At 58.7% G+C, this 24,657-nt stretch overlaps 3 protein-coding genes and 1 long non-coding RNA gene across 11 annotated transcripts; 2 read left to right on the plus strand and 2 right to left on the minus strand.

Moving 5' to 3' along the window:
* Positions 1-1,259: 1,259 nt before the first annotated feature.
* Thbs3 (thrombospondin 3) lies at positions 1,260-11,295 on the minus strand. Of its 7 annotated transcripts, none has more exons than XM_004871281.3 (23): positions 11,126-11,295; positions 9,873-10,079; positions 9,033-9,289; positions 8,850-8,952; positions 7,662-7,688; positions 7,408-7,490; positions 7,280-7,331; positions 7,030-7,178; positions 6,649-6,789; positions 6,395-6,472; positions 5,879-6,031; positions 5,632-5,742; positions 5,432-5,539; positions 5,115-5,274; positions 4,703-4,821; positions 4,388-4,440; positions 3,879-4,072; positions 3,545-3,723; positions 3,389-3,437; positions 3,051-3,247; positions 2,629-2,801; positions 1,650-1,789; positions 1,260-1,563 (listed from the first exon to the last, which is right to left on the minus strand). In XM_004871281.3, the coding sequence occupies exons 1-23, from the start codon at positions 11,202-11,204 to the stop codon at positions 1,505-1,507; spliced, it is 2,871 nt and encodes a 956-aa protein (XP_004871338.1). In that variant the 5' UTR covers positions 11,205-11,295; the 3' UTR covers positions 1,260-1,504. The 7 variants fall into 7 exon arrangements, with proteins under 7 accessions (XP_004871338.1, XP_004871341.1, XP_021105170.1 ...); XM_004871284.3 differs by having other exon boundaries at positions 10,969-11,265; XM_021249511.2 differs by having other exon boundaries at positions 9,873-10,044; positions 11,126-11,251.
* LOC147820814 (uncharacterized) lies at positions 1,784-4,941 on the plus strand. The gene is made up of 2 exons (XR_015448129.1): positions 1,784-2,382; positions 2,466-4,941. It is a non-coding gene; the product is annotated as an uncharacterized LOC147820814 (long non-coding RNA).
* Positions 11,296-12,216: 921 nt separating the features above from the next.
* On the plus strand, positions 12,217-17,410 carry Mtx1 (metaxin 1). 2 transcript variants are annotated; one of them, XM_004871279.4, is made up of 8 exons: positions 12,217-12,627; positions 13,511-13,580; positions 13,834-13,913; positions 15,836-15,928; positions 16,062-16,244; positions 16,369-16,445; positions 16,841-16,995; positions 17,071-17,410. In XM_004871279.4, the coding sequence occupies exons 1-8, from the start codon at positions 12,547-12,549 to the stop codon at positions 17,283-17,285; spliced, it is 954 nt and encodes a 317-aa protein (XP_004871336.3). In that variant the 5' UTR covers positions 12,217-12,546; the 3' UTR covers positions 17,286-17,410. The 2 variants fall into 2 exon arrangements, with proteins under 2 accessions (XP_004871336.3, XP_087059493.1); XM_087203367.1 differs by lacking the exon at positions 15,836-15,928 and having other exon boundaries at positions 12,458-12,627.
* Positions 17,411-17,578: 168 nt separating this feature from the next.
* Positions 17,579-23,294, minus strand: Gba1 (glucosylceramidase beta 1). The gene is made up of 11 exons (XM_004871280.3): positions 23,112-23,294; positions 22,506-22,590; positions 22,069-22,260; positions 21,798-21,944; positions 21,365-21,498; positions 20,967-21,139; positions 20,533-20,770; positions 19,027-19,251; positions 18,604-18,767; positions 18,164-18,280; positions 17,579-18,078 (listed from the first exon to the last, which is right to left on the minus strand). The coding sequence occupies exons 1-11, from the start codon at positions 23,136-23,138 to the stop codon at positions 17,973-17,975; spliced, it is 1,608 nt and encodes a 535-aa protein (XP_004871337.1). The 5' UTR covers positions 23,139-23,294; the 3' UTR covers positions 17,579-17,972.
* Between the last annotated feature and the right edge of the window lie 1,363 nt (positions 23,295-24,657).

Below are 24,657 nucleotides of genomic sequence, written 5' to 3' on the forward strand. Positions count from 1 at the left end.
CCTTCGCTTCCCGGCCGGGAGCGCCCGCCCCCTGGTGGCCACTGGCAGCCTCATGGCCCCTGGCGGCGGAGCGGCTTGGGCGTGCGGTGCCGTCGGTCAGAGGACGCGGCGCCGTCGGTCAGAGGACGCGGCGCTGAGGGTGGGTCCTGAGGAACGTGGAAGGGACTCCGGGCTCCGAAGGGGAGGACATCAGAGCGCGACACCAGCTTTGTGGGGACAGTTGCATATTTAGGAGGCAGAGTAGGCGAGGCGACAGAATGGACTTTGGGGCACAAAGCTCCCCTTCGGGGAGCACGGGGGACCTGGGCAGGTGCGCTCGCCGCGGGGACAAGGCTGCACGTGAGGGTGTGCAGTTTGGGGGAACGGTCTGTACTCTGGGGGCAGGTGTTGGGGGCAGTGAGGTATTCAGGCCACAGGGCACAGACAGGGCCCCAGGCGGGGTCCGGCGGCCGGTGTCCCAGTCACGGCCCGCGCCACACAGACTGGAAGGTAACACTGGGCTGCAGGGGGCGGCGGGAGGCGGGGAAGGCCGGGCCGCTGCGGGTGTCCAGGTGGGCGGCCCCAAACTCCACTCCAGGAGTTGCCGGGCAACAGCCATTCAGTTCGGTTGCCGGGACACGCGTCACCATGGCAACGGCTCCGCGCAGCTCAGGCTGAGTATTTAAAGAACAAGCGCGCGCACCGCCCAGGCGTCGGAAAGCGGCCCTGCCTTTAGGGCTCTACGGTCCCCCCTCCCGGCGCCCCCCAGGCCCCTCTCACCGCACCGGGCGCCGAAGGTCTGGCCTGCCTCTCGGGTGAGCCCAAGTCCCTGCGCGCCCTCTGCCCTGGGCCGAGGGCTAGAGGCGGTGGGGAGCGGGACTCCGGGCCCCGGGCGGGCGGGAGGGACGGGACGCGGTGCAGTGTTGTTCTTTCCCCCGCCAATATTGCACTCGTCCCGGCCTCCGGCCCCCTCGGCCCCCCGGCCTCCCCCTCACCCCGAGCGAGGCAGCCCCTGCCCTCCTGGCTTTCCATCCGGCCGGTCTAAGATAACCTGGAGTGTCGCCGCTGCCACCGTGAGTAATGGGGCCGGGAGGACGTTAGCTCTCCTCACCAGCACCTCGTCCTTCATCTAACCCCACCTGCACCTCCTCACCCACCCCAAGCTCAGCCAAACTTCCCTACATCTCTAACTTCCAACCTGCCAGCTTTCTCTTGGCCCCAGGTTCCTTCCTTTGCCCCGATATCCCGGGAAATGCCTAAAACAAGCAATTGCACTGGCATAGAAAACAACTGAAACTTTATGGCAATGTGCTGTTATCTTTCCTGGGGTTAGTACCTGAGTAGGACCCCCTGAAAATTTCCGAAGCCCTGAACAGTGGGCCACTAACCCTCTGGGGCTTAACTCCTGACCCACCCAGAGGAGGGTGTTTGCTGAGGGGCTGTGGTATGGACCCCAGGATCTCCAGGATGGACCCCAGGGCCAAAGGGTCTAAAGTCAGGATTCTGAATCCGTGCGGCCACCACCTCACACCCTTCCCTGGAGCAGCTGCCTCCGGAAGGGCTCAAAGTCCTCAGGCACTGTGTCTGAAGAAGGGGAAACAAGAACGGTCAGAGAAGGCGGCCCTCAGGACGGGAGGGTTAGGTCGGGCTGGCCTTGGTGCAGAGCTCACCATTGCAGCGGTACTGGAGATTGGACCAAATGATGTTCTCTTGGGAGAAGCAGAATACACCGAGACGCCCGCCTCGCATGGATGTGTCAATAATCACCCCAGAATCCGCTACTAGCTGGGGACCCTCATAGAGCTTCACCCTGTCCAGGACAGGAGTGTCCGTTGGTGCCAAGGTGTCAGCAGGCACTGTGCCACCTCGTCCCGGGCCCTGCTCATCCCAACCCCCCTGAGCTCACCAGGCCCGAGAGGAGGGAGAGATGGAAAGGGGAGGGAAGGGGGTGTTTTTCTCAGGCATGGGCCCCCTAGCTCTTTGTCTGGCCCCTTTTGCATCTCAAAGCACCAGCCACATTCCTAGCGAGGATTGGGTTGCCATGACGATGAGCACAATGGGCTGGGGGGTGAAGTCACCCGCTTCCCAGGCTCTAGTCCACCCCCTTTATCCCATGCCTTGGCGCCCCACAGCCCCAGGCACCTTAAAGGAGAACCAACCCAGCGCCCTGGACCGGGCTCTTGGTCCTGGAGAGCCCACCTCCAAACAGACCAACTCCCTCTCCCTACCCAAGTCATCCCCCCAGCTAGGAAGTCTCAGGGGAAGGAAAGCCAAAGTTGAGCAAGCACTGAAGCGAGGCCTGTGAGAGCTAGGCCTCGGTTTGTTTGCTCTGCTGTGAAGGACACCTTCCAGGTCGGGCGCTGGTGAAGCAGGTTCTGTGCTGTTCCACTTAAGGGGCTGCAGGTGAGGGGCCTCCACACATGGGCCTGGTGCTAGGAGGCTCAGGGAGCCGGAAGGGCGTCCAGCTCAATGCTTGTGTTTTACAGAGGAGGAATGCTGTGCCCACACGGGCTGCAGGTCACCATGCCTGTGGCGAGGAGGGGGTGGAGGGAAGTGGCCTCCTCCCCTTGAAGCGGAACCCAGGGAAGGTCACCAGTGACCCCAGCTAAGGGGAAAGGAACGGCCCGAGGGCGCAGGCCCTGCCCTCACCGAATGTAGCCCACTTGAGGCCGGTGCAGCAGCTGCCAGCGATAGGAAGTCTTGTCTCGCCAGCCCACATTCCGGGGATCAGTCCACAGCAGTCGTACCTGATCAGGGGTGTGGCCAGTATGCCACAGGGCATTCCGGAGGTGCTCCCCTGGGCCGGACACTGACGTCACTGCCTGAGGGTCATTGGCAAAGACACTGGGTCAGCCCTGGGACCACAGCGAAGGGAGACAGGTCAGTAAGCACCCATGGGAAAGCAAGGGAGGAGAATTCTCTGAAGCCCCACCCAGCCAGAGACGACCTCCAGGCGAGACCTGTGAGACCTGTGAGTAAGCGGTTCCAGGGAGGCTGGGGGAGGCCCAGGGGTTGGACAGGGAGAGCTTGGGAAAGGGCCCTGGGTCGGGGACACTGGTCGGCTGGGAGACCTTGAGCTGCAGCCCGGGCTGGGCAACAGCCCGGAAAGGTGTGGCCTGCCAGTAGGTCTGCTCAGTCTGCTTCCACATGACCACATAGAAGCGGCCGCTGTCCTGGTAACTGAAGAGAAAGCCTGCATAGTCGTCGTCCGTCACTGTGTTCACATGGAAGGTGCCTTCGAAATCCACGCCATTGAAAGCTGTGTACCCTGGGGTGGGCCGGGGTGGAGGTCAGTGGCAGCAAGGCTCCTGTTGGCCCACTGTGGGGGCACTGATGTGAGGCCAGCTTGCCCTCTGCCCCTTAGGGGACTTCCATGTGGAAGTTACTGAACTGGGTGTCCCTTACATACCAACTGCCAGCCCAGGGTCGCTGTTCATGGTCTGAACAATTTCCATGCCCTGGGGTGTTAAACAAGAAAAAGCCCTGGTCGGGGTGCACTGCCCCACCCTGGCCGCTTGAGGTTTGGGGTGACCGCACCTGCCTAGCCCCCTCCTGCCCTAGGTACCTGATTGAGCACAACCCAGTTTGGGTCAATCTGGGCATCACCCTCAGGATCCAGGACAACAGTCTGATAGGCCCGGAAGTCCGTGAGGGTGACCTCTGCACTCTCGGGACACACGTCCAGGGGGTCGAGCACTGCGTCATTGTCAAAGTCGTCCTCACACGCATCCCCGATGCCATTGCCTGGGATCGTGAAGCTGGCTGCTCAGGAGGCATGGCCACCGTTGCTGGCCACCACCGTCACCTTGTGGATCTGGCATTCCTGACCTCGCCCACACCCCTGCAGCTCACACCCCGGACAGAGCCCACACAGCCCGCCCCTCTGGGCTCAGCTCTACCATCTGAGTCCTTCTGGTTGGGGTTGGGCACCAGCCGGCAGTTGTCAGGGCCAGGAGGCACGTAATCCGGGACACCATCGTTGTCATCATCAGCATCACACTGGTCACCCAGCCCGTCATTGTCTGAGTCCAGCTGGGAGCTGTTGGGCAGCTGTGGGCAGTTGTCCTTGGTGTCTTGGTGCCCATCCCCGTCACTGCAGAAGAACAGCAGCAGACAAGGCTGAGAGGTTCCCCAGCCTTCTCCTGCCCCTCCAGCCGGATGTGGGGAGGCCCAGCAGCAGGAGCGGAAGGCGGACTGGGAGAATGACTGTGCTCAAAGGTGCTACAGAGTCGGGCTGGGGATTTAGCTCAGTGGTTCTGCCGCCTGGCCCACAAGTGCAAGGATCGGCGTTCAATCCCTGGTACCAGAAAGAAAAGCGGTAGAGTCAAGATGGTCACAGGGATGTGAGAATGATTACAGAAACATAACACACCCCTTGGAAGACCTCGCACCTCTGGCCAAGACCTACCTGTCTTCATTGGTGTCACAGACGTCCCCCACCAGGTCACTGTCTGCATCTGTCTGAGAGAGGGCCCGGTCTCACCATCTCCTTTCTTCTTTTTATTTCGCAGATGGGGGTCTCCCCAAGTTGCTCAGGCTGGGCTTGAACTTGTGACCCTCCTGCCTCAGCCTCCCACTGCTGGGATTACAGGCGGGCACCACTACACCCAGCTCCCATCCTCTCTTCTTGCTAACCTCAAAGGGTTCCCACTTCCCATCCAAAGGTCTGGGCTTCATCCACCAATCTCCCCACTCCTCTGCTGCCCTGGACATTCCCCTGTACCTGGGTAGGATTGCTCATCTCGGGGCAACTGTCGCAAGCGTCTCCCACTCCGTCCTCATCCCTGTCTGTCTGCAGTGGGTTGGGTACTTTAGGGCAATTGTCCAATCCATTGGGGATACCTGGAAGCCATGTGGGAGGCACAAAGTTGTCGGAGAACGTGTCTCCCCCTCTTCTATGTTGGTAAAAGCCCTGAGCTGTGTCTCTCCCCTCAGAGCACAATTAATCACTGGAGAAATCTGCCCCTACCTTATCTCACCTCCTGCCCACATCCGCCTCCCTACTGCCCCTCTGTTTCTGCCAGCACGCGCCACACGTCACGCCATGCCCCTCAGCAGGCCACCTCCCCGCTCCCGGACACCTGGCCTCCGCCCCTCCCCTGCACAGGTCCCTCGCCGCCCGGCCCCCCTCGGACCATCTCCGTCCACGTCGTCATCGCAGGCATCGCCTTCCCCGTTGCCGTCAGTGTCCTTCTGGTCATTGTTGGGAACGTTGGGGCAGTTGTCACAGGCATCGCCAAATGAGTCTGTATCCGAGTTCTGCTGGTCCTTGTTGGGAAGCAGCCGGCAGTTGTCCTGGGAGAGCGTTGAGAAGGAAGGGTCAGGGCCCCCAAGCCCTTGCAGAGGCCCACCCTGGGACAGCCGCCTTGTCCCGGCCCGGGCTGGTGTGCCGGGGCCCTTCCTGGGGAACGGCAGGAGTAGGGCTGCGGGCAGACAGCAGTCTGGGAGCCACCTCCACATTCTTGACCCCGTCCCCGTCAGCGTCATCGTCACACTGGTCCCCAACACCATCGGTATCAGCGTCTTCCTGCCCAGAGTTGGGTGTCAAAAGGCAGTTGTCCTAGAGCGGGAGGAAGAACACAGACAAGCTCTGGCCAGAGCTCCCCCGGGCTCCCGCCCTGCCTCTTTGGCCCCTGGCCCCTGACCCCTGACCTGCTTGCAGTGCTTATTGTTGTCCATGCAGGGCAGTGCCTGGTCTGGGTAGCCATCGATGTCCGTGTCGGGCCCACACACGTTCCCGTTCCCTGCCCAGCCCACATTACACTGGGACAACACAAGTGCCAGGAGTCAGCGCTGCTGCTGCTCCTCTCCCTTTCCCACGAAGGGCCTCAGCCCAGGCCCTGCATGGGTTCACCAACCTCACCCTTTTCCTTCCTTCCAAGCCCCAGACCTAGCTCACCTGGCAGGACACTGCGCCGTTGCGTTCGAAGAGACAGTGAGCATGAACATGGCAGGGGCTATGGGCTGGGCTGTGGCAGGTCCTTGCAGGGAGGCAGCCCTGGCTCTGGTTGCCCAGGAAACCCAGGCGGCAGGGACCACATTTGAAAGACCCCTAGGAGTGGGAAGTGCAGTTAGGAAGGAGCGGGAACCTGCTAAGTGGCCTGGACCAGCACTCCCCAGCCCGTGGGGTGTAGGATGGGCACTCACGAGATGCCAGGCATAGCACATCTCCTTTAGGTGCTCAGGACCACCCTTTCAGATAGATAAATAGCCCCATGAAGTTGAGACTCACAAAAGACTAAATAACCTGCTGAAGGTCACAGCTGGTAGGAGCCTGAAACCGGCATGTGCACCTGGGGCCGTGTGAGGACCTACTCTGAGCAGCCCCCTGGGGCAGGCGGCAGGCGGCAGGCGGCGGCGGCATGGAGAGGGTGACACAGCCCTGAGACCCCAGACACACAGGGCCTCTGCTCACCACAGTGTTGGTGCAGATGGAGTTGGGGTCACAGCCACCATTGTTACCATCGTTGCATTCGTCGATGTCATTGCAGACCTGAGGGGCAGACTGGGTGGAAGCAGCTCGCCGCAGACAGGTGCTGATGAGCCCAGATCCAAACCCGGCCCACAGCGCCCTCACCCCATTAAACACAAGGGCCCCATGTTCAACCCAGAAGCCCCTGACCTCTGCAGGGCCAAGATCCCGTGCCCACCCTGACTACCCGGCCTGACCTGTCTGCTGGCCCGGGCGTAGTCGATGCCCACACCAGACACCCGGGTGCCCTTGTACCCTGGAGGACAGGTCTCACAGTGGAAACCGGGCACGGTGTTGATACAGCTGGAGCCAGGGAAGCAGGGCTCAGCATGAGCGCACTGGGGGCCAGAGGAGAGGCAGAGTTCAGGCCCGGGGAGCCCCTAAACCCTCCCTCCTGATCTCCCTCCTGCAGCTCTCCCGCAGGGTGTTCCTGAGCCCTGCCCACCTTCCCTCTGGGCGGCTGGCCTCCCTCCATCTCACTTTGCTAGTCTCCCCCCTCTCCTGAGCCTCAGACTCCTCCCTCCAGCCCACTTCACTCCGCCCTCCCGACACCCTCACCCTGGGCTCTGCCCTCCCACCTCATTGATGTCGGTGCAGTGGGTGCCGTTGCCCTGCAGGCCTGGGGGGCAGGGCCCACAGCGGTAGCCCGGGTACTCATATACTTCCATGCAGTCCACACTGGGGAAGCAGGGGTTGGGGCTGCAGTGCGAACGCTGCTCGTGGAAGCCTGGAGGAGGCAGTGTCAGAGCCACCCGGGACAGAGGGCGTTCACACCATGTGGCCTGGGTGAGGGCGCTGCCCTCGGAGCCCTCCCTGCTCCCCACTCACCGCACACCTGACACTCCATGATGGTGTTTCGGATCAGGGACATCTCCTTCACCTGAGGGGGGGAGGAGGCAGCTCAAACCCCCCCCCCCCCCCAGAGCCAGCGGCACCCTGGGCTGGCCTACCCATACCTGCTCTCGGATATCATCCCGCAGCTCCACCAGGATCTGGTTGAAGAGGGTGAGTTGGGTGACCAGTGCCTTGGTCTGCTCCCCTGTTGGGGCCCAGGGTATGGGGAGGCTCAGAGCTGGGGATCAGCGCTGAGCCAGCTTCTGCCACACCCACCCACTCCCAGCCTCTCATTAAAACCACTTGGTTCTGGGAGCTGCCAGAGCCTGAGGGCTCCTCACCACCCGGCCCCTTCCACCTCCTGGTGCCTACTCACCTAGGATGGACTGCAGCACACTGGTCACTAGAGGGTAGAGGGGAGAAAACCTGGTCAGGGGGTGCTGGGGAGGAGGGAGGAAGAGGGACGGAAGAGGGACGGGACAGGGACGGGACAGGGACAGGGACAGGGCTGGAGCCTCAGATGTTGCATGGTGGGAGGGCAGAGGTGACGGGCAGCAGTTTGCCCGCCCCTGCCAGGATCAAACCTGGAAGCTCAGGTGTTAAGCAAGTGCTCTGCCATTGGCCACAGCCCCACCCAGCACCATGCTTTCCCCTGGGCTGGGATCCTCTAAGAGCTGCCTCATGGGACATCAAAACCCCAATCCTGGGCCCATAGATTTAGCTCAGTGGTTTTGCTGCCTGCCTCACAAGTGCAAGGACGTGAGTTCAATCCCTGATACCAAACAAAACCCCAAACCCAAATCCTGGTTCCCAGACGTAATTAATGGTAGAAGGGGTTCAAGTGACAGGCCGCCCAAGCAGGGCCAGGACCTGTGCGTTCTAGTTCCTCCCTCCCTCCCCAGCGTCCAGTTTGGAAGGATCTGGAGAAGTCAGTGCTGACTTGGGTAGGAGCCTCTGAGTGCCCTACTGAGCCTGGACCGAGGGGAAATCTGAGACACTGCTGGCATGTGCCAGCTGCCGAGGGGAGCACGAAAGATTGGAGATCAGGATCTCAGCTATGACCAAGCAATTGCCTTCCCTCCTCTGTCCCTGCAAAGTCCACAGAGCTAGAGTTCTCCCTCAGACCACTTTATCTTTCTGGCCACCCTGGTAGGCAGGGTGACCTACGCAGGGAGTTCTGGTTTATAGTGGTACTGGTGATAGAACTCAGGGCCTCAGCACTGAGCTACAGCCCCAGGTCTTCTTATTTTTTATATTTTTAAGACAGGGTCTAGCTAGGTTGCCCAGGGTGGGCTTGAATTTGGAATCCTCCTGCCTCAGCCTCCCAGAGTGCTGGGATTACAGGCATGCGCCACCACATCTGATTTAGGGAGATATATTTGACCCACATCTCCTGTGTAGAAGATCCATGGGGTCAGAGAAAAAAACATTTGGGATAACAGGATCAGAAGCCCCAGGCACAGGTGAGCCAGAGAAATGGGTGCAGGAGGAGGAAGGGCAGAGGATAGGAGTCAGAAGGCCACGGTCCTGTGGCCCAACGTCAGCTAACAGGAGCTGCTGTTACCTGCACTGTGGATGGACTCGTCTCCATGGAATGGACACTCACTCAGGGCTCCTACCCGGGCCATGGACCCGCCCAGAATAATTTTCATCGATTCCACAAAGCCCTGGGGGGACAGTATGTAAGATGGGGGAATCTAGCACCTACTCCCCCCATTGCTACCAACTCAGGGTCCCTCCTGCTCACCTGCATCCTCAAATAAGCCTTCTGACCAGTCCGGATCTCCAGCCCACTGACCTCTGCTGGTGGGATGGGGGCCAGGGCTGGCAGGCTGGCATGCTGGTCACCCAGTTTGCAGTCCACATAGAGCTGTAGGCTGGGGCTGGGCCGGGACGGACCTCGGAGCCGCAGGAGAGCGGTGTGTGTGCGTCCGTCAGCCAGGCCTGCTTGCTGTAGATTCACTGCGTGGACTTTGCCATCCTCCCGCTGGTACCGCACCAGTACTGTCCAGGAGGGGGGTCAGTCTGTGCCCTGTCCCCGACCCTATGTCCCCCTCGAGGCTTAGATACCACATCGCTAAGGCTACCACCCCTAATGCAGCTGCATTTCTCAACACCTTGTACCTAACAGGTGCACAATAGATGCTTTTCACATTGGCTTTTAGTCTTCACTAAATCACATCACCCCTGCCTCTCCCAGGATGCCAGCTAGTTTTGTACCCACTCAATGATGCCCAGAGTCCAAGGGGCCTCTGTCACTGCTGGGGTACAGAATCCCAAGTGGGCATCCCCAAATACAACCTCATCCCCACCCCACCCCCTGCAATTTGACGGATGGAACCCAGGCCTCAAGCACGCTGGGCAAGTGCTCTCCCACTGACCTCTCCCAGCCCCTCCCATCCCCACAGCACTGTTTGGGTACCTGGCCTCCTGACTTCCTAAGCGCCCCCACACGTGCCCTGGTACCAGTGCACAGCCCAGGGGGCCCATGGTCCTAGTGGGGGTCAAGGGGAATTAGGAGGGGGGAGGGGAAGTGCTCAGGGTTGGTGGGTTCCCTGGAGCAGGAAAGGAGGTGCCCACCAGTCACCTTTGTTAATCTTGCCCACAACGGAGGCCTCCAGCCAGCGAGTGTTGTCATGGCGAGAGTACAGTCCGAAGAGGACACCACCCTGCTTGGGAGGCAGGCGAAAGGTGGACAGGAGGTAGACGTCCCCAGCAGTGAGTAGGGCTGTCCGGATCTTCTCTGCCACGGCTCCCATCTGCCGGGACTCACTCACAGTCAGCAGGTCAATGACTGGCCGGACAGGGTCATCAAAGAGCAGAGTCACGTGCGAAGGCCTGGCCTCTCCCCTGAGCTCTCAGGCTCGGGGCACCCTAATATCAGCTCCCCACCACCAGGCAACATACTGTCACCTTCTCAGAACTCAACCTCTTTTGCTATCCAACAGTGGAGGCAGTGGGCCTTCCCTTCCTTCATTATTGCCTACTACCTCCCTCTGGGAAGCTGCAGGCCTGAGGATCACTTAGAAATACAAAAACCGCCCACAGACTTGAGATGCCCCCACCAGGTGGCGCAAGGGAGCCGATGTGCCTGCCGATTAGTCAGGAGTGGCACCTGGTCCCGAGCACAGCGAGGAGAGGCAGGCAGCTTCTCTCTCCATTGCTGGGTTTGGCTCCTTCACACCTCGGTCCCCTCCTCCCATCAGGGGGCTCCGCCACTCCACGGATAAGAACAGCTGCCCCCTGAGGGCTCTGACCCGCCCACCTTCTGAACTTCCCGGCCCCAGCGGGAAGTAGAACCTAGCTGCTCTGCCTCCTGTGTCCTGTCCAATCTGTGGTTTCTCCTCCAGCCAGTAAAGAATCTTTGCCTGTGTCATCCGCTCCAGCTACCTCTCCCACACCCTAGGGCTCATCCCACTGCCAGACCTCCGGGAGCGCCAGACCTCAGTCCCCACCCCCACCATCTTGTCTTCGTGAACCAGGAGCCTGGAGAAGGGGGCCATGCCCAGGGACCCACCCAGGGCACCCACCTCAGGCTGCTCTCTCAGACCCCAGGGTGCCTGCAGATGCTCTGACACCAGCCAGCCAAGGAGCCCTACCAGCTCCGACCCTCTGCCCTGGCTTCATGCCTGGCCCTGGCCAGTACTACGCACCCACCACTCCCGGTCCCCACTCGAACCCACCATGCCGTAATTCCACCAACTCCAGGCAGTGTAATTCATCCCTCTGGCTCAATGTCGGGACTCTTCCTCTCTCCTGGCCTACATGTTCCCCAATACCAGGGCTGGGGTAATAGGGAGGAGGTTGAGACGGGGTCTAAGAGGATGGACACGGGCTTACCCTGCAGGTCCTGACTGGCAGATGCGAAAGAGCAAAGGAAGAGGAGAGCCAGGGCCCCCCGAAGTCCCTGCGTCTCCATGCCGCTCAGCCGGCTCACTACCCCTGCCAGGCAGGCTGCTGGGAGGGGAAAAGGCTAGGCGGAGAGAGCGGGGGGGGGGGGGCGGAGGGACGGAGGGGGGAGTCGAAGGGGGGGGCAGCAGGCGGGGGGGGGGTGCTGAAACAAAGAGCTGCCAATCACCCTGAGGCATCACCGGCCACGGCCGGGACCAGGGGCGCCGGGACCAGGGGCACCGGGAAGGAGTCCTAGGAGCCTCCCTGCCTTCGGTTTCCCCCTGATGCTCCTCGCCCCAGGTGCTTCCCTCTCCTCCAACGCCCCGCTGTTGGGGGCCTCGACACGCAGGGCGACCAAATGCTACTGTTTTCTGGAAACCACAGTGAGGACAGGCAGGAACCCCTGGCGTGGGCCGGACAGTGGGCATTACTCCACAGCTGGCAACTAAGGGTGCCAAAGGAGTGGCCGGAGCTAGCTTGCTGTAGTGCCGAGGATGCCCACATGGCCCGAAGCTTGCTGCTCTGGCAGGAAGAAAGTGCTCTTTATTAGGGTGGGGGTTCTCAGTCTTCCTGTTCTTCCATTTCCCCTCATTCCTAGGAAAACTTGGAGTCTGGAGGCGTCCGATTAGAGCTGGACGGAGAGCTGAAAACTGGTCAGTGAGGTCGAAGCGAAGGAATCAAGAAAAAGGAAAAGGACTCTAGAGATAGGAGTAGAAAGCCAGGGGACAGGCCAGGAGCCAAGGACCAGACTGGGGCACGCTGTGGGTACCGACGGACCGACCGTGACCCGGATGAAGCGGAGGGGCGCCTGAGTTCCCGTTACTAAGGCAACAGTCCGCGAACCCACCTCCCCTCCCCCACCAGGCCCCAGCCCGGCCTCCGCTCCAGCCGCCGCCGCCGCCCCTGTTTTGTTTCCATGGCGACAGGCGGCGCGGGGCCGGCTCCAAACATAACGCTCTGTGGAAAACATGCGGCTCGGGGGACCCCCCCCCCCGCAGCCCCGGCGCGGGGCCGAGCCCCGAGTGGCCCCGGAGCAGTCCAGGCCACGTGCAGTTAGGCAGGAGCCCGCAGAACAAGGCCAGGCGCCCCAGATCGCCGACCCCTAGGCCCGCACCGTCGTCGGGGGTTCAAGGCTCCCCTCGGCCGAGGGGCCCAGACTCTCCGAGGCGGCCCTGGCTGGCAGCCCGGCCGCCCTTTGGCGGCCGCCCTCCCCCGAGGCCCGCGACCCCGCCTCCCGCCGCCCCCCACCGCGGAAAAGCTGCGCGGCCGCCCCCTGCCCCCAGCTCCCTACAGGGGTGGCTGGAGGCGGAGCCGCGCGGGAGCGGGCTGGCGCGCGCGGGGAGGTGCTTCCGGGTCAGAGGGCGCCCAAGATGGCGGCGCCCATGGAGCTGTTCTGCTGGTCGGGGGGCTGGGGGCTGCCTTCAGTGGACCTGGATAGCCTGGCCGTGCTGGTGAGGGTGGCGCCGGCGCCCTCTGCTGCGCCCTAGAGGACTAGGGAGGGGGCCCGAGCTAAGCGAGCATCGGAACTTTGCCGGGCCGCACTGGGGGAAACTGAGGCAATCAAGGACCAGGATTAGCCCATATGGGCTCAGTGCCCTATACCGTGGTTTCCTAGGATTCGTCCAGCAGTGGAAAGAGGCCTGACGGGGGGTTCAGGAGATGGATTTTACTCCTTGTTTATCTATTTACTGGCTGTGTGACCTTGGGGCAGCCCCTTCTGGATGATCTCTTGTCGTCTCAGTACCCCTTTCCTCCTTCTTGCCAAACACCATCTACTGAGCCATGTTGGACCAAACGGTCCACAGCCAGGCTGTAGAAAGAGCTCTGGAGTCAGACTTAGTCCACATCACCCCTGCTCTCACTCTTTGATTTTAAAAGTACGTGTTAGGCTTCTCCCAAATACCAAACATTGTCATGGAACAATGAGTAAGATTTGCTCCCTCCCCTCAAGTTGTTTAGGGAAAGGCAGACATGTAGCCATTTAATGAAACGTTCACGTGTGAGACATAATATACATGAATAGAAACAGGCTCCAGAAACTCGCAAAGAAGGGCATGATCGGTGCTATCGAGAAGAGGGTACTGGTTATGAGAAGCTTTTGTGGATAGGCATTCACCAGGCAGATGGCAGGAGAGGAGATAAAGGAAGGATTTTCCTACTCGTAATCATGGACCTGTCCATAATCTCCCTGAGCCCCATTTTGCCCATTTGTAAAACAGGAATAGTAATGTCTCTTTTTTGTACAAAGGTGCTATGCACAGGCATGACACATAAAATATTCAGTAAATTTCTCTGCTTGGTTCCTTGGCCTGTCTTCTGCTTCCTTCCCTGCAGACGTATGCCAGATTTACTGGTGCTCCACTCAAGGTACACAAGATCACCAACCCCTGGCGAAGCCCTTCAGGTATCCACTGTCCCTGGGGTGAGGGGTGAGGAAGGGAGTGTGCAAGGGAAGTACCAGGAAACAGGCAGCAGTGTGGTACAAAAGTGTGACTGGGCATGTGGCCCACTCTTGTAATCCCAGCACGGAAGCAGGAGGATCAGTGCAAGTTCCAGGCCAGCCTGGGCTACAAAGTGAGACCTTGTCTCAAAAGGAAAGAAAGGATGTGTATGAATAGGCAGCTAAAGTTCTGGTGGGCGCACTTTCTCAATGTCAGGAACTTTGCCTGCTCTTCGGACCAGCCATGGAGAAGTCATCTCGGTACCACACAGGATCATCACCCACCTTCGAAAAGAGGTAGGTGTCTTGGATGGGGGGCTACCAGTGAGGCAGATCCAGTCAGTTCAGTGTAACGTATTTATTGAGCACCAGGTAATGTGGCAAGCTCAGCACAGGTGATGCAGAGCATCAAGGAACACACGTTCTGATGAGAAAGACATACACTGTCACTGTGATGCAGTAAAGCTGTTGGCTAGAGATTAAGTTCAGGGCCCTGTGAGGGCATCTGGAGACAGTGCCTTTGGTGTGCCGGACAGGGCGGGGACAGGTGTAGGCTGATGGCACATGGAAGAGAAAGTAGAGAACAGCAGTTGACTCTGATGAAGCCCTCAAAGGTGGTACTAGAAAAGGACTTCTAAGGACAGCCTGAATTACCCAGCGAGACTCTGTCTCAATAAAAGAGAAAGCAAGAAACAGATTTTTTTCTCCTTTTTTCCTTAGACCTAGGGCCTCATGTGTGCTAGGCTAGCACTATGCCACTGAGTCACATCAACAGACCTTTTTGTTTTTATTTCGAGGCAGGGACACACTAAGTTGCCAGGCTACCCTCCAACTTGTGATCCTCCTGCTTCTGCCTCCGTATTTGGGATTACAAGTGTGTACCATCACAGCTTTAGAAAGGAACTCAATGGCTACCTCCTTGTTTTCAGGGACTGGACTGGGCTGGATATGAGGCTCAGGAGGGACAAGGCTTAGAGCCAGGTTGGGGAATCTGAAAGAGCATTACAAGAAGAGTTGGAGGCTTAGGCTGTGCTGTTCACTCTGTCATTGACTGTGTGATTGGGCAAGTCGCCTGCCCTCCCGGAGCTATAAGATCCTTATGTGTAAAACCAGGTGGCTTAGCCAGCATGCTTTCCAAGGTTCTTCTAGCACTCAGTCTGGTTCCAAAAGGGAACACATTGTCAGAAATGGAACCCTCTTCCTCATTTCTACTTTCCCAGAGGTTAAGGAACTAGAGAATGACTGGAGGCATGAGAGACCTAGATTCTGTATTGTTTTAATGATAAGAGGATAGTAATATACCTTGGTCTCTTTTTTTTTTTTTCTGATACTGGGGATTGAACTTAAGACCTTACGCTTGCCAGGCAGGCGTGGTGCCACTGAGCTACATCCGTGGTCAAGAGACCTAGAGAAATAGGATCCAGGTAAAAGCCAAAGTTCCTGGCAGGGCCAGGACCACTGCTGATTCCTTATGTACAAACAGAGCTTTTCCAGTTTCCAAAGTTTTTTCTAAATTACTTACTAACATAGCCACATTGAGAGAAAGAGATCATTACACTCATTCCCAGGGGAGAAACTGATGCTCAGAGAGATTTAGGGCTATGTGGAGACAAAGCTTCCTCAGGATGTGGAGGGGGTCCTAAGGAGCTGGGACTGAAGCCTGGGAGGTTGGGCAGCTTAGTCATGGGGGTACGGGTGGAATGTGTGTGTGGTGTGGTGCCTGGGCATGAAACAAAGCAGACGAAACAGCCAGGAGACGAGCCCTGAGGGAACCAGCCAGGGGTCCTGGGCATGAGTTCATGGGACCAGAGAGAGAGAGGATGGTTCTTCCCTGGTTCCTGATGCATGGGCTGCAGCCCAGCCTTCATCTGATCTCTGCTCTGTGGACTCTGTGGAGTCTGGGTCAGGGAAGTTACTGTTAGAAAGTTGCTGTCAGCAGGCACCTGGCCAGCTTTCCATGGAAACTCTGGGAGCTGCTCCTAGCTTGTGGCAAGGCCTTCCTTTCCCCTGTGGGCACAGGACCTTGACAGCCAGCAGGCTCCAAGGCTCAGGCTTTCTGCCAACAGCAACAGGCTCCTGGCTGGGCCCAGGGAAGGAGCCTCGGGGAAAAGCTTGCTTTACCTCCATTGCAATCAGGGGCCACTGAGGGGGGTACCATTCCTTCCCCGCTGGGGAAGTGCCCTCAGCCCTGCCCCCCGCCATGGATATTTCTCCCACAGAAGTACAATGCAGACTATGATCTGTCAGCCCGACAAGGGGCAGACACCCTGGCCTTCATGTCTTTGCTGGAGGAAAAACTGCTCCCAGTGCTGGTACGTGTGCCTGACTTCCCAGCATTCCTGGCCTATGGGGTGAGGGTCCGAGCAATGTGAGTCAGAAGCCTACCCTGAGTCAGGCAGGTGCACTGGCTCAGACCTCTTCTTCCTTCCTGCCAACCCAATCCAGATCCATACTTTTTGGATAGATACCAAGAACTATGTGGAAGTGACCCGGAAGTGGTATGCAGAAGCTATGCCCTTTCCCCTCAACTTCTTCCTCCCCGGCCGCATGCAAAGGCAGCACATGGAGCGGCTGCAGCTGCTGTGTGGGGAGCACAGGCCTGAGAATGAGGAAGAACTGGAAAAGGAGGTAGCTCTGGGACAGGGAGCTGTTGTAAGAGATGCGCCCTGGGATGATGGCCAGGGATGGCAGTGCCAGGAGGGGAGGCGGCACTGGTCCTGCGGCCCCAGGCCTACCTTTGTCCTCCCTACAGCTGTACCAAGAGGCTGGGGAATGCCTGACCCTTCTCTCTCAGCGCCTGGGCTCCCAGAAGTTCTTCTTCGGAGATGCGTGAGTCATTCGGGGAGGAGCGGGTGGCTGGGAAGATGACACAGGTTCAGAGGCAGTGGCTGGGGTGGGCTTAGGCTCTGGGCAAGAGGCCCCGGACAGACACCAGATCTGGTGAGGACGGCTGTGTGGGGCTGGAGCCGCCTAGGTGGTACAGCAAGGTGGGTGGGAAAGGCCTGCACGGCTGAGGGGCACTCAATGTGCCCTTTATGCTCCCTGGGATAGAGCCCCATTCAGGGCGGGCTGGCGCCAGCTCAGGAGGCCTCCTATTCTGGGTCCAGAACTGTGCGTCCTGTCCTCCTCACTTCCTGAGGCCGCCTCTGCCCCCAGCTCCGTTTTGAGTGCTCTGCCTAGCTGTCCTCCTCCACCCTTCTCTCTCTCTCTCTCTGTCTCTTCAGCCCTGCTTCCCTGGATGCCTTCGTCTTTAGCTACCTGGCCCTGCTGCTGCAGGCGAAGCTGCCCAGTGGGAAGCTGCCGGCCCACCTACGGGGTCTGCACAACCTCTGCACCTACTGCACCCACATCCTCGGCATCTACTTCCCCTGGGATGGAGGTAAGGGGCCGGGGGCCGCCCTAGGGGCAGGGGCCGGGATCCAGGAACTAGCTCCTCTTCCTTCCTTGCCCTCAGCTGAGGTGCCACCCCCACGACAGCCACCAGCAGGCCCAGAGACTGAGGAGGACCCGTACCCGCGCCGGAACCAGATCCTGTCTGTGCTGGCAGGGCTGGCGGCCATGGTGGGCTACGCCTTGCTCAGTGGCATCATCTCCATCCAGCGGGCGGCACCCGCCCGGGACCCCAGCATCCGGGCCCTGGGCATGGCTGAAGAGGATGAAGAGCAGTGACTTGTCTTCGTGCTCCCAGGACTGATGTTTTTCACTGTCATGCATTCCAGAGCCCCTTTGGCTCCGCACTGCTGATACAGCCAGAAACGGGGTGCTACGACCCCGAATAAAACCACTCACAGCGACTCAGGCCACACGTTCTCTTTGAAGGGACTGCTGCTTTCCCAGCCAGAACAGAACACGTGGGTGCCAGAGCATGCGTACTCAGTGGCCTTGGCTGCCTCTGCCCTGCTGCCGGCCTTGCTCCTGCACGGGCCCGGTTCTGCGTCTCCAGGAGAAACAGACAGGACCCATTTGGGGTTCAGCTTGCTTGCTTTTTTTTTTCTTTCCTGGTACCAGGGATCAAACTCAGGACCTTGTGCTTGCCAGGCAGGCGCGCACCACTGAGAGCTACGTCCCCGGGCCTGGGTCCAGCTTTCTTAATCTCTTCTTTTCTCCCCAACCCCAGTCTTGAGTTTGCACGGTGAGCTCACCCTGGGCCTCGGCCTGGGTTGCACACAGCACACTCCCACAGCATGGGTCAGGGTCAGGGTCACGGGGTTTCCAGCCCCTGGCGCCTACTAAAAGGAGAGTGTCACCCAACCACCGCCCTGCTGAACCCTCAGCCTTGCCCTTTACTCAGCGTGTGCGCTGACTGTCCCTTCGGTGCCCGTGTCAGGCCCAGGTGCCTGCTTGGGTGTCCGCCCATCACTGGCGGCGCCACAGGTAGGTATGAATGGAGTGGCCAGGGGAGATGGTCTCCAGGAAGCCCAGGGCAGGGTCCTGGATGGTGAGAGGCACATCCCTGGAGGAGCTGGAAGGAGAAGAGGCGGGCATGTGACCCTCCCTGCCCAGACCCAGCCCAGGCCCTGCCCCACCCCGCCCACCGCTGTCCTCACCGGTTCAGCACGACCACAACTGCAGAGCCGTCAGGATGCAGCAGTGCCACAGCCTCTAGGTCGCTGTCCTCACTGGCCGCCAGCCCCACGCGATGAGAGCCCTCGGGGATGAACTTGCTGATGTGGGAACAAGCATCAAGGGACAGCCCAGCCCCTGCAGGCACCAGGACACCACCCCAGAACCCACCAGAGCTCTGCCCTAGTTCCCTGGGCCCCAAGCCCTGCTGCTCCACCCGACCCTGCCCGCTCACATCCCGACCCGGTGCCGGGCACCCTGGAATTGCCTGCGTCTCGGATGCTACCTAGTCAGGCTCTGCCCACGTGTCTCGGGAAGGGTGGCTGCACCTCTCCCAGGGTTCCAACCCTGAACGCCACCCTGGAGGCCTGACGCAGGAAATGACAGGCCCAGCGAGCAATGGGGACATTCGCTCTCCACTCACCTGAAGTGGCCAAGGTGATAAAACATGGGCTGTTTGTAAAACGTGTCCTTGCCAATATCTACAATGATGGGGCTGTCAACAAAGTTGCGGACCCAGTTAGGGCCCCCCTCAGGGTTCAGGGCGAGGTTCCAGTCGGTCCAGCCGACTACATGGTAGAGGAGGTTCTGGAGTAGAAACAAGGAGGGGCCCAGGCTCAACACGGGTTCCCAGAGAAGGAGCTGGGGTCAGGTGGAGAATATGGGGCTGTGAGGATGCAGACATTTCGAGGGAAGCTGGGGAAGTAGAAGCCAGTACAGCGGCTGGGCCCAAGCCTGAGGAGAGGCAGCCAGAGGTGCCCAAGGCGCGCTGGGGCTGGGGTGGGGGCGGGGGTGGGGGCGGGGGCGGGGGGGGGCGGCGGAGGGCGGAGGGTGGAGGGACACGCACCGTGATGACACTGCTGCTGTACTGCGTCCCGCGGTCCCAGGAGCCCAGCCGCACGCTCTGCTCCCAGAACTTGGAGCCTACACAGGCCTCGGAGGCGAAGAGCATGGTGTCGGGGAACAGGCGGTGCGTGGCCCCCAGAGTAGACTTTGCCGGAGCCAGGAAGTCCAGGTACCAGTGCACAGCGACCCCTCGGACGTACTTGGCCGCTTCTGGGTCCCCGAGCACCTGCGCGTCACAGGAAGGGCCCGGCTCAGGAAGGGCCCGCCCCAGCCACCAAGCGGGGCAGTGCAGCGCCCAGCCGTAATCCCAGCCACTCAGCAGGCCAAGGCCACAGCACCACAAGTTCAAGGCCAGCCTGGGTGACATGGTGAGCCAGTCTCAGAAACGGGCAGGAAACAGGATGGGACAAGGAGAAGGGAGGACAGAGGAGGGAAGGGAGCAAAAATGAGCAGGATGCAGTGGTGTATGTGCCAGTTCCCCAAGAGTAATGTAATTATGTGTCACAAGCATACTAAAAAACCCAAAGATAGAAGGCCAGGCATGGTGGTGGATGCCTATGATCCCAGCATGTGAGAGGCTGAGGTAGGAGGATTACTCTGAGTTCGAGGCCAGCCTGGACTACATAGCGAGACCCTGTCTCACAAACAAACAAAAATAAAGATATTAGAGCCAGGTGTGGGGCATGTCTGTAATCCCAGCACATGGGAGGCTGAGGCAGGAGGATTACTGTGAGTTCTTGGCCAGCCTGGGCCATCCTTGTCTCAACCGAAAAAATAAAATGTCTTAAAATGTCTGTCCCAAAAGCACAAAGACCAGAGTTCGATCCTGGTACCAAAAAAAAAAAGAATTCAAGAGAAGCTGGGTGTGGTGGTGCACGCCTGTAAACCCAGCACTCGGGAGGCTGAGGCAGGATTGAAGCAAGTTCAAGGCCAGCCTGGGATACACAGTGAGTTCAGGGCCCACCTGAACTACATAGGGAGACCCTGCCAAAAAAAAAAAGAAAAGATAAGTAGGGCCGGGGATTTAGCTCAGTGCTTCCGGCACCTGCCTCACAAATGCAAGGTCCCAAGTTCGATCCCCGGTACTAAAAAAAAAAGAAAAGATAAGAAAAAAAATAGAAAAATAAAAATATTTCAAGAGAAAAATAACTTGAGGATCAGCCCACCCATGGGGTGCACATCTGTAATCCCAGCCCTTGGGAGATGGGAGTAAGAGGATCACCTTGAATTCAAGCCCAGCAAGACCCTGTCTGGAAAAACAAAAACCAAAACAATAGGGCTGGGGTGTAGCTCAGTGGCACCACACCTGCTTTACAAGTGCAAAGTCCTGAGTTCGATCCCCGGTACCAAAAAAAAATCAATACCTTGAGGGTCATCTTTATGAACCAAGTAGAGTTATGAGATGGATAAAACACAGAGTTGGACAAGGAAGGCACTAAGCTTGGAGCCATCACTTGGACATTAGATGAGGGTTCACTGGAGCACCTGCAGGGACCCCAGGCCTTACCACCTGAGCCCAGCGAGGCAGCAGCAGGCGGTTGTCATCCAGCATGATCAGCTGGACATCGTGATGAGTGCTGTTGGCAAGCGTTGGACCCAGGTCCCGGGCAATGAAATCTCGCTGGTGTTCAGGGGTGAAGCCCAGACACTGGAAGGGGTACCCACTCATGAGCCCTGCAGAAGGCTCGTTCTCAACTGTCACTGCCCAGAACTTTAACCTGTGCTCAGCATAGGCGTCCAGGAACCTAGCAGGAGAAAGGACAGGCATGGTCATGACCAAGAAAATGGACCGTGGCCCTCTGAGGTTAGAGTGGGGACAATCTGGAAGGCTCAGGAGGCAGGAGAGGCAGATGTGGAAGAGCCCCAGGTTGAGAGCTGGGGCCTAGGCCAGGCTGTCTGAAGAGGAGGCTGGTCCAGCCCACGGCTTTGCTGGTCTCTTACTTGACGAAGTACTTGGCCCAGGTCTGGTGGTAGATGTCCCCGGGCTGCCCCTTGAGCGTCCCCTTCCCATTCACTGCCCCATTGGTCTTGAGCCAAGTGGGTGACGTCCAGGGGCTGGCAAAGAGTGAGACAGGGCGCTGGGACATTTGCAGGGCCCGGTGAATCAGGGGTATCTAGAGACAAAGGGAGTGAAGAGAGAGACACCCAGAGGTGGAATAAAACCAGCCCGACCAGTGCAACAGGTCCAGCCATCAACCCGCACTTTGCCCGCACCCTACCAACCCAGGACAAAGCAGCAGCACAGAAGGGTCAGTATCCCTCTGCAGACAACCCTCGATGGGCCCTCTCCACCCCCAGACATCAACGCCAGAAGGGCCATGGGCGACCAGAATGCCCACCTTGAGCTTGGTATCTTCCTCTGTGAGGCTGAAATTGTGCAACTGGAAGTCACCAGGGGTGTCGTCATAGGTATAGGTGCGGATGGAGAAGTCACAGCTGGCCATGGGTACCCGGATGATGTTATATTCGATCCCTGCCGAGGACGACCAAAGTATGGGGGTCTGAATCAACAGGAGAACACAGAACATGCCTTATCACATGCCAGTCTTCAGGAAGCTCAGGACCAAAGGGAAGGTGGGTGCTGGCTGGGGACTGAGGAGGCCGGCACCGGGGCAGAGCGGGGCCTCTGAGGCTGAGGGTCCTAACCACTCAGCAGCACACCAACAGGCTCGTCTTACTGCGCTAGCATTAAGGAACCAAATGTCAGGGGGTGGTGAAAGGGTACAACGAGGGGTCAAGGGGAAGGGTCAACTGCACCCCACTACTCCTCACCTTCTTTAGAGAAATACGATTCAAGCAGCAAGTTCTGGGCAGAGGGTGACAGGGCAAGGATATTGAGAGCAGCCGCATCTGTCATGGCCCCTCCAAATCCTTTCACTTTCTGGAACTTCTCTTCCGGCTGCAGGGTCAAAAGCAGCCCTGAGGACACCAGCAGGGAAGGAAGGTGTCAGTGCCCAGCAGAGAGGCGCCACGCCGGTCCCTGGCCTGACTTAGCTCCAGGGGGATAAGCCCGCCCAGCCAGGGGTGGGGGGTGGTCAGTCACCTGTGCCCGTGCGGTTGGACCTGAAGTCACCCACACTCAGCTCCATCCGACGTCCACTGCGTGTGCTCTCATAGCGGCTGAAGGTCCCCATGGCAGGGAAGGTCAGGGGGTCAAGAGAGTCACAGTATGTGGCATTGCAGACACAGACCACCGAGCTGTAGCCAAAGCTTTTAGGGATGCAGGGGCGGGCGCCTGGAAGGAAGGGACAAGGGCAGGGGCCAGGCAATGGCAGCAGACACAATGGTTAGGAGACAGGACATTGGTTTCCAAGGCCTCCTCCCTGGACCCCATCCTAATACTGGCTCAATCACTCCCCAGGATTTATCCAGTGCTTACAGCAAAATTCACCACCAGTAGTAAGTATGCTGGAAGGCGAGCAAAGGACCGAGGGCAGGTGGGAGTCTCGATACTACCTTTCCTCTCCTTGGCGCTCTTACCTGATGCCCAAGCCACCGCCTGAAGCAGGAGCAATCCCCTGAGGCTGGTAGCCACGGCTACCCTGCCCCGGCGTTTGGGACGTTCCTGAGGACAGAACGGGGAATGGCTAGAAGGCACCCTCTCCAGCCCTCGTGAGCTTCCCTCCTGACCTGGGTCGGCTGCCTACGGGGCGTGCCGCCAGCCTTCCACCTCACTAAGGATGGGACGAGGCCCAGAGACCTGGTGCAGCCCTCCCTGCAACCCCTCTGCTGGGGACAGTCTTCTGGCCACCCCAAGTAAGGACTCACCTTACCCTCTTCCCTTCCATTTCAACCTCGACCCCTCCCTCTCTTCATCTGCTGAAAGAGCCACAGTCTGCCGCTTGCTGGGCACAGTGGTGTATGTCTGTAATCCTAGCTACTTGGGAGACTGAAGCAAGAGGACTGCAAGTTAGAGGCCGGCCTGGGCAACTTAGTGAGACCCTATCTTCAAATAAAATAAAAAGGGCTGGGATGTAGCTCGGTACTTGCTGGGTTCAATCGCCAGTACTGGGGAGGGTGGTGGGGAGAGGGGGAGAGAGACAGAGACAGAGGGGAAGTCATGATTGGGATTCCTGGCCCACTTACCCCTATGGAAGGACGTGAAAACTCCATCACATCTGGTTACTGGATGAAGAGAAGACTGCAGGAGTTCCAGTCTCAGAGGGATAAGTGGATCCACGAAATAAAAACAAGAACGCAGATATATACTGCAGCCGTAGGCACCAAGCTAGCCCTGCAGGTCAATTCCGGTTCTGTGAAAAGGATGGGTCATGTGATGACAATGGGGGGTCACATGACACAGGAAGTGAGGCAATCGCAGCCATATTTGTAGTGGGCAATTGGCCTCTTTTTTTCAGATAGGGTCTCACTGTGCAGTTCAGGCTGACCTTGAACTCACTGTGCAGCCCAGGCTAGCCTTGACTTGAGGTGATCCTCCTGCCTCGGGCATGTGCCACAATGCCTGGCTTCGCAACTGGCCTCTTATGGACTACTGAAAATTCTACATCTTAGGAAACTCAGGAAGACAGTTGTGGGTGACAATTTTGGGAAGAGCATAGAACAAAGATTTGGGTGGAGTTGGATTGAGGCTCCTAATTCCCAGAGGAGGAAAACTACAGCAGCCACGTCTTGAGAAAAAATGGAAAGTGAAACTAGTAAGGGCTGCTGGTGTAGCTCAGCAGCAGAGCACTTGCAGGGCATCTGCAAAGCCCTGGGCTCAGTCCTCAGGACCACAAGAAAACAATGTGATGCAATAAAAAAGAGGTTCACTCCACAAAATGCTGAAGCCACACAGAGGTGTGTGTGTGTGTGTGGTCCCAGGAATTAAATCCAGGGGCTCCTGAAAGCTAGGCAAGCACTCTACCACTGAGCGACATCCCCAGCTGTTTAAAAAAATTTTTTTTTAAATTTTGAGACAGGGTCCTGCTAAGTTATTAAATTGCTGGATCTTGAGATCTTCCCACCTCAGCCTCCTGAGTACCTGGGATCCCAGGTGTGGGCCACAGCGCCTGCCTCACAGGTTTAAGACACAATCATTACTGCCCTCAGACACACAGATACTTACAGATAAAGGCAGAAATGGTAATGTGTGTACTTGGAGACTTCCCTGGGAGTCAGAGGGAACATCCACCAGTTTAGAGGAATCCAGGAAGGCTTCCGGGAGGAGAGGGAGGAGTGAGGATCCACAAAGGCACAGGGAGGGTGGTGCCTGGCATGAAGGTGGCCTCAGGATTTGTGGCTAGTGCTGCACCTTTCCGGCTTCTCTTGTTTCCACATCCACGTCCCAGCTCAGAAACTAGGACAGCTGTGTCGGGGCCGGGCGGGTGGCACAGGAGCACACTGGCCTCCCCAGTGTCTGCAAAGCCTTGGGGTGGAGCCTGAGCATCACAAACAAACTGAAATCCCAAACTGGGAAGTGTGACACCGAGTCACATCCTCAGGGGACCCATGGAGGGGCCGTCCGTGGTGTGGCCCCGTGAAGCACAGGGTTAGCAGGGTTGGCACAGCCTGACCGGCCGGACCCCAGCTGTCAATCTGTTTCCTCAGTGTAAGGCAGAAGCAGCCTCGAGCCCACAGGTTATTACCGGTGTCAGAGAGATACGCACTGTGCTAGGGGCACAGTCCACACTGG

This window comes from Heterocephalus glaber, unplaced genomic scaffold (genome assembly GCF_053883595.1).
Source record: "Heterocephalus glaber isolate CG9 unplaced genomic scaffold, H.glaber_assembly_v1.0 deba00001795, whole genome shotgun sequence".
NCBI classification, from domain to species: Eukaryota; Metazoa; Chordata; class Mammalia; order Rodentia; family Bathyergidae; genus Heterocephalus; species Heterocephalus glaber.

What these genes read in the sequence shown, in the direction of transcription:
- Thbs3 (XM_004871281.3), bottom strand. Translation starts at nt 11,204, where the DNA reads ATGGAGACGCAGGGACTTCGGGGGGCCCTGGCTCTCCTCTTCCTTTGC. An exon ending in TGTGACACCAATGAAGACAG is followed by an intron (nt 4,073 to 4,387) that starts GTAGGTCTTGGC and finishes GTTCTTCTGCAG; the next exon opens with TGACGGGGATGGGCACCAAG. An exon ending in AGCCCGGGCTGCAGCTCAAG is followed by an intron (nt 2,802 to 3,050) that starts GTCTCCCAGCCG and finishes AATGACCCTCAG; the next exon opens with GCAGTGACGTCAGTGTCCGG.
- Mtx1 (XM_004871279.4), top strand. Translation starts at nt 12,547, where the DNA reads ATGGCGGCGCCCATGGAGCTGTTCTGCTGGTCGGGGGGCTGGGGGCTG. An exon ending in TCACCCACCTTCGAAAAGAG is followed by an intron (nt 13,914 to 15,835) that starts GTAGGTGTCTTG and finishes TTTCTCCCACAG; the next exon opens with AAGTACAATGCAGACTATGA. An exon ending in AAAAACTGCTCCCAGTGCTG is followed by an intron (nt 15,929 to 16,061) that starts GTACGTGTGCCT and finishes AACCCAATCCAG; the next exon opens with ATCCATACTTTTTGGATAGA.
- Gba1 (XM_004871280.3), bottom strand. Translation starts at nt 23,138, where the DNA reads ATGGAGTTTTCACGTCCTTCCATAGGG. An exon ending in GGCGGTGGCTTGGGCATCAG is followed by an intron (nt 22,261 to 22,505) that starts GTAAGAGCGCCA and finishes CCTTCCTTCCAG; the next exon opens with GCGCCCGCCCCTGCATCCCT. An exon ending in GTTGTGGTCGTGCTGAACCG is followed by an intron (nt 18,079 to 18,163) that starts GTGAGGACAGCG and finishes TTCTCCTTCCAG; the next exon opens with CTCCTCCAGGGATGTGCCTC.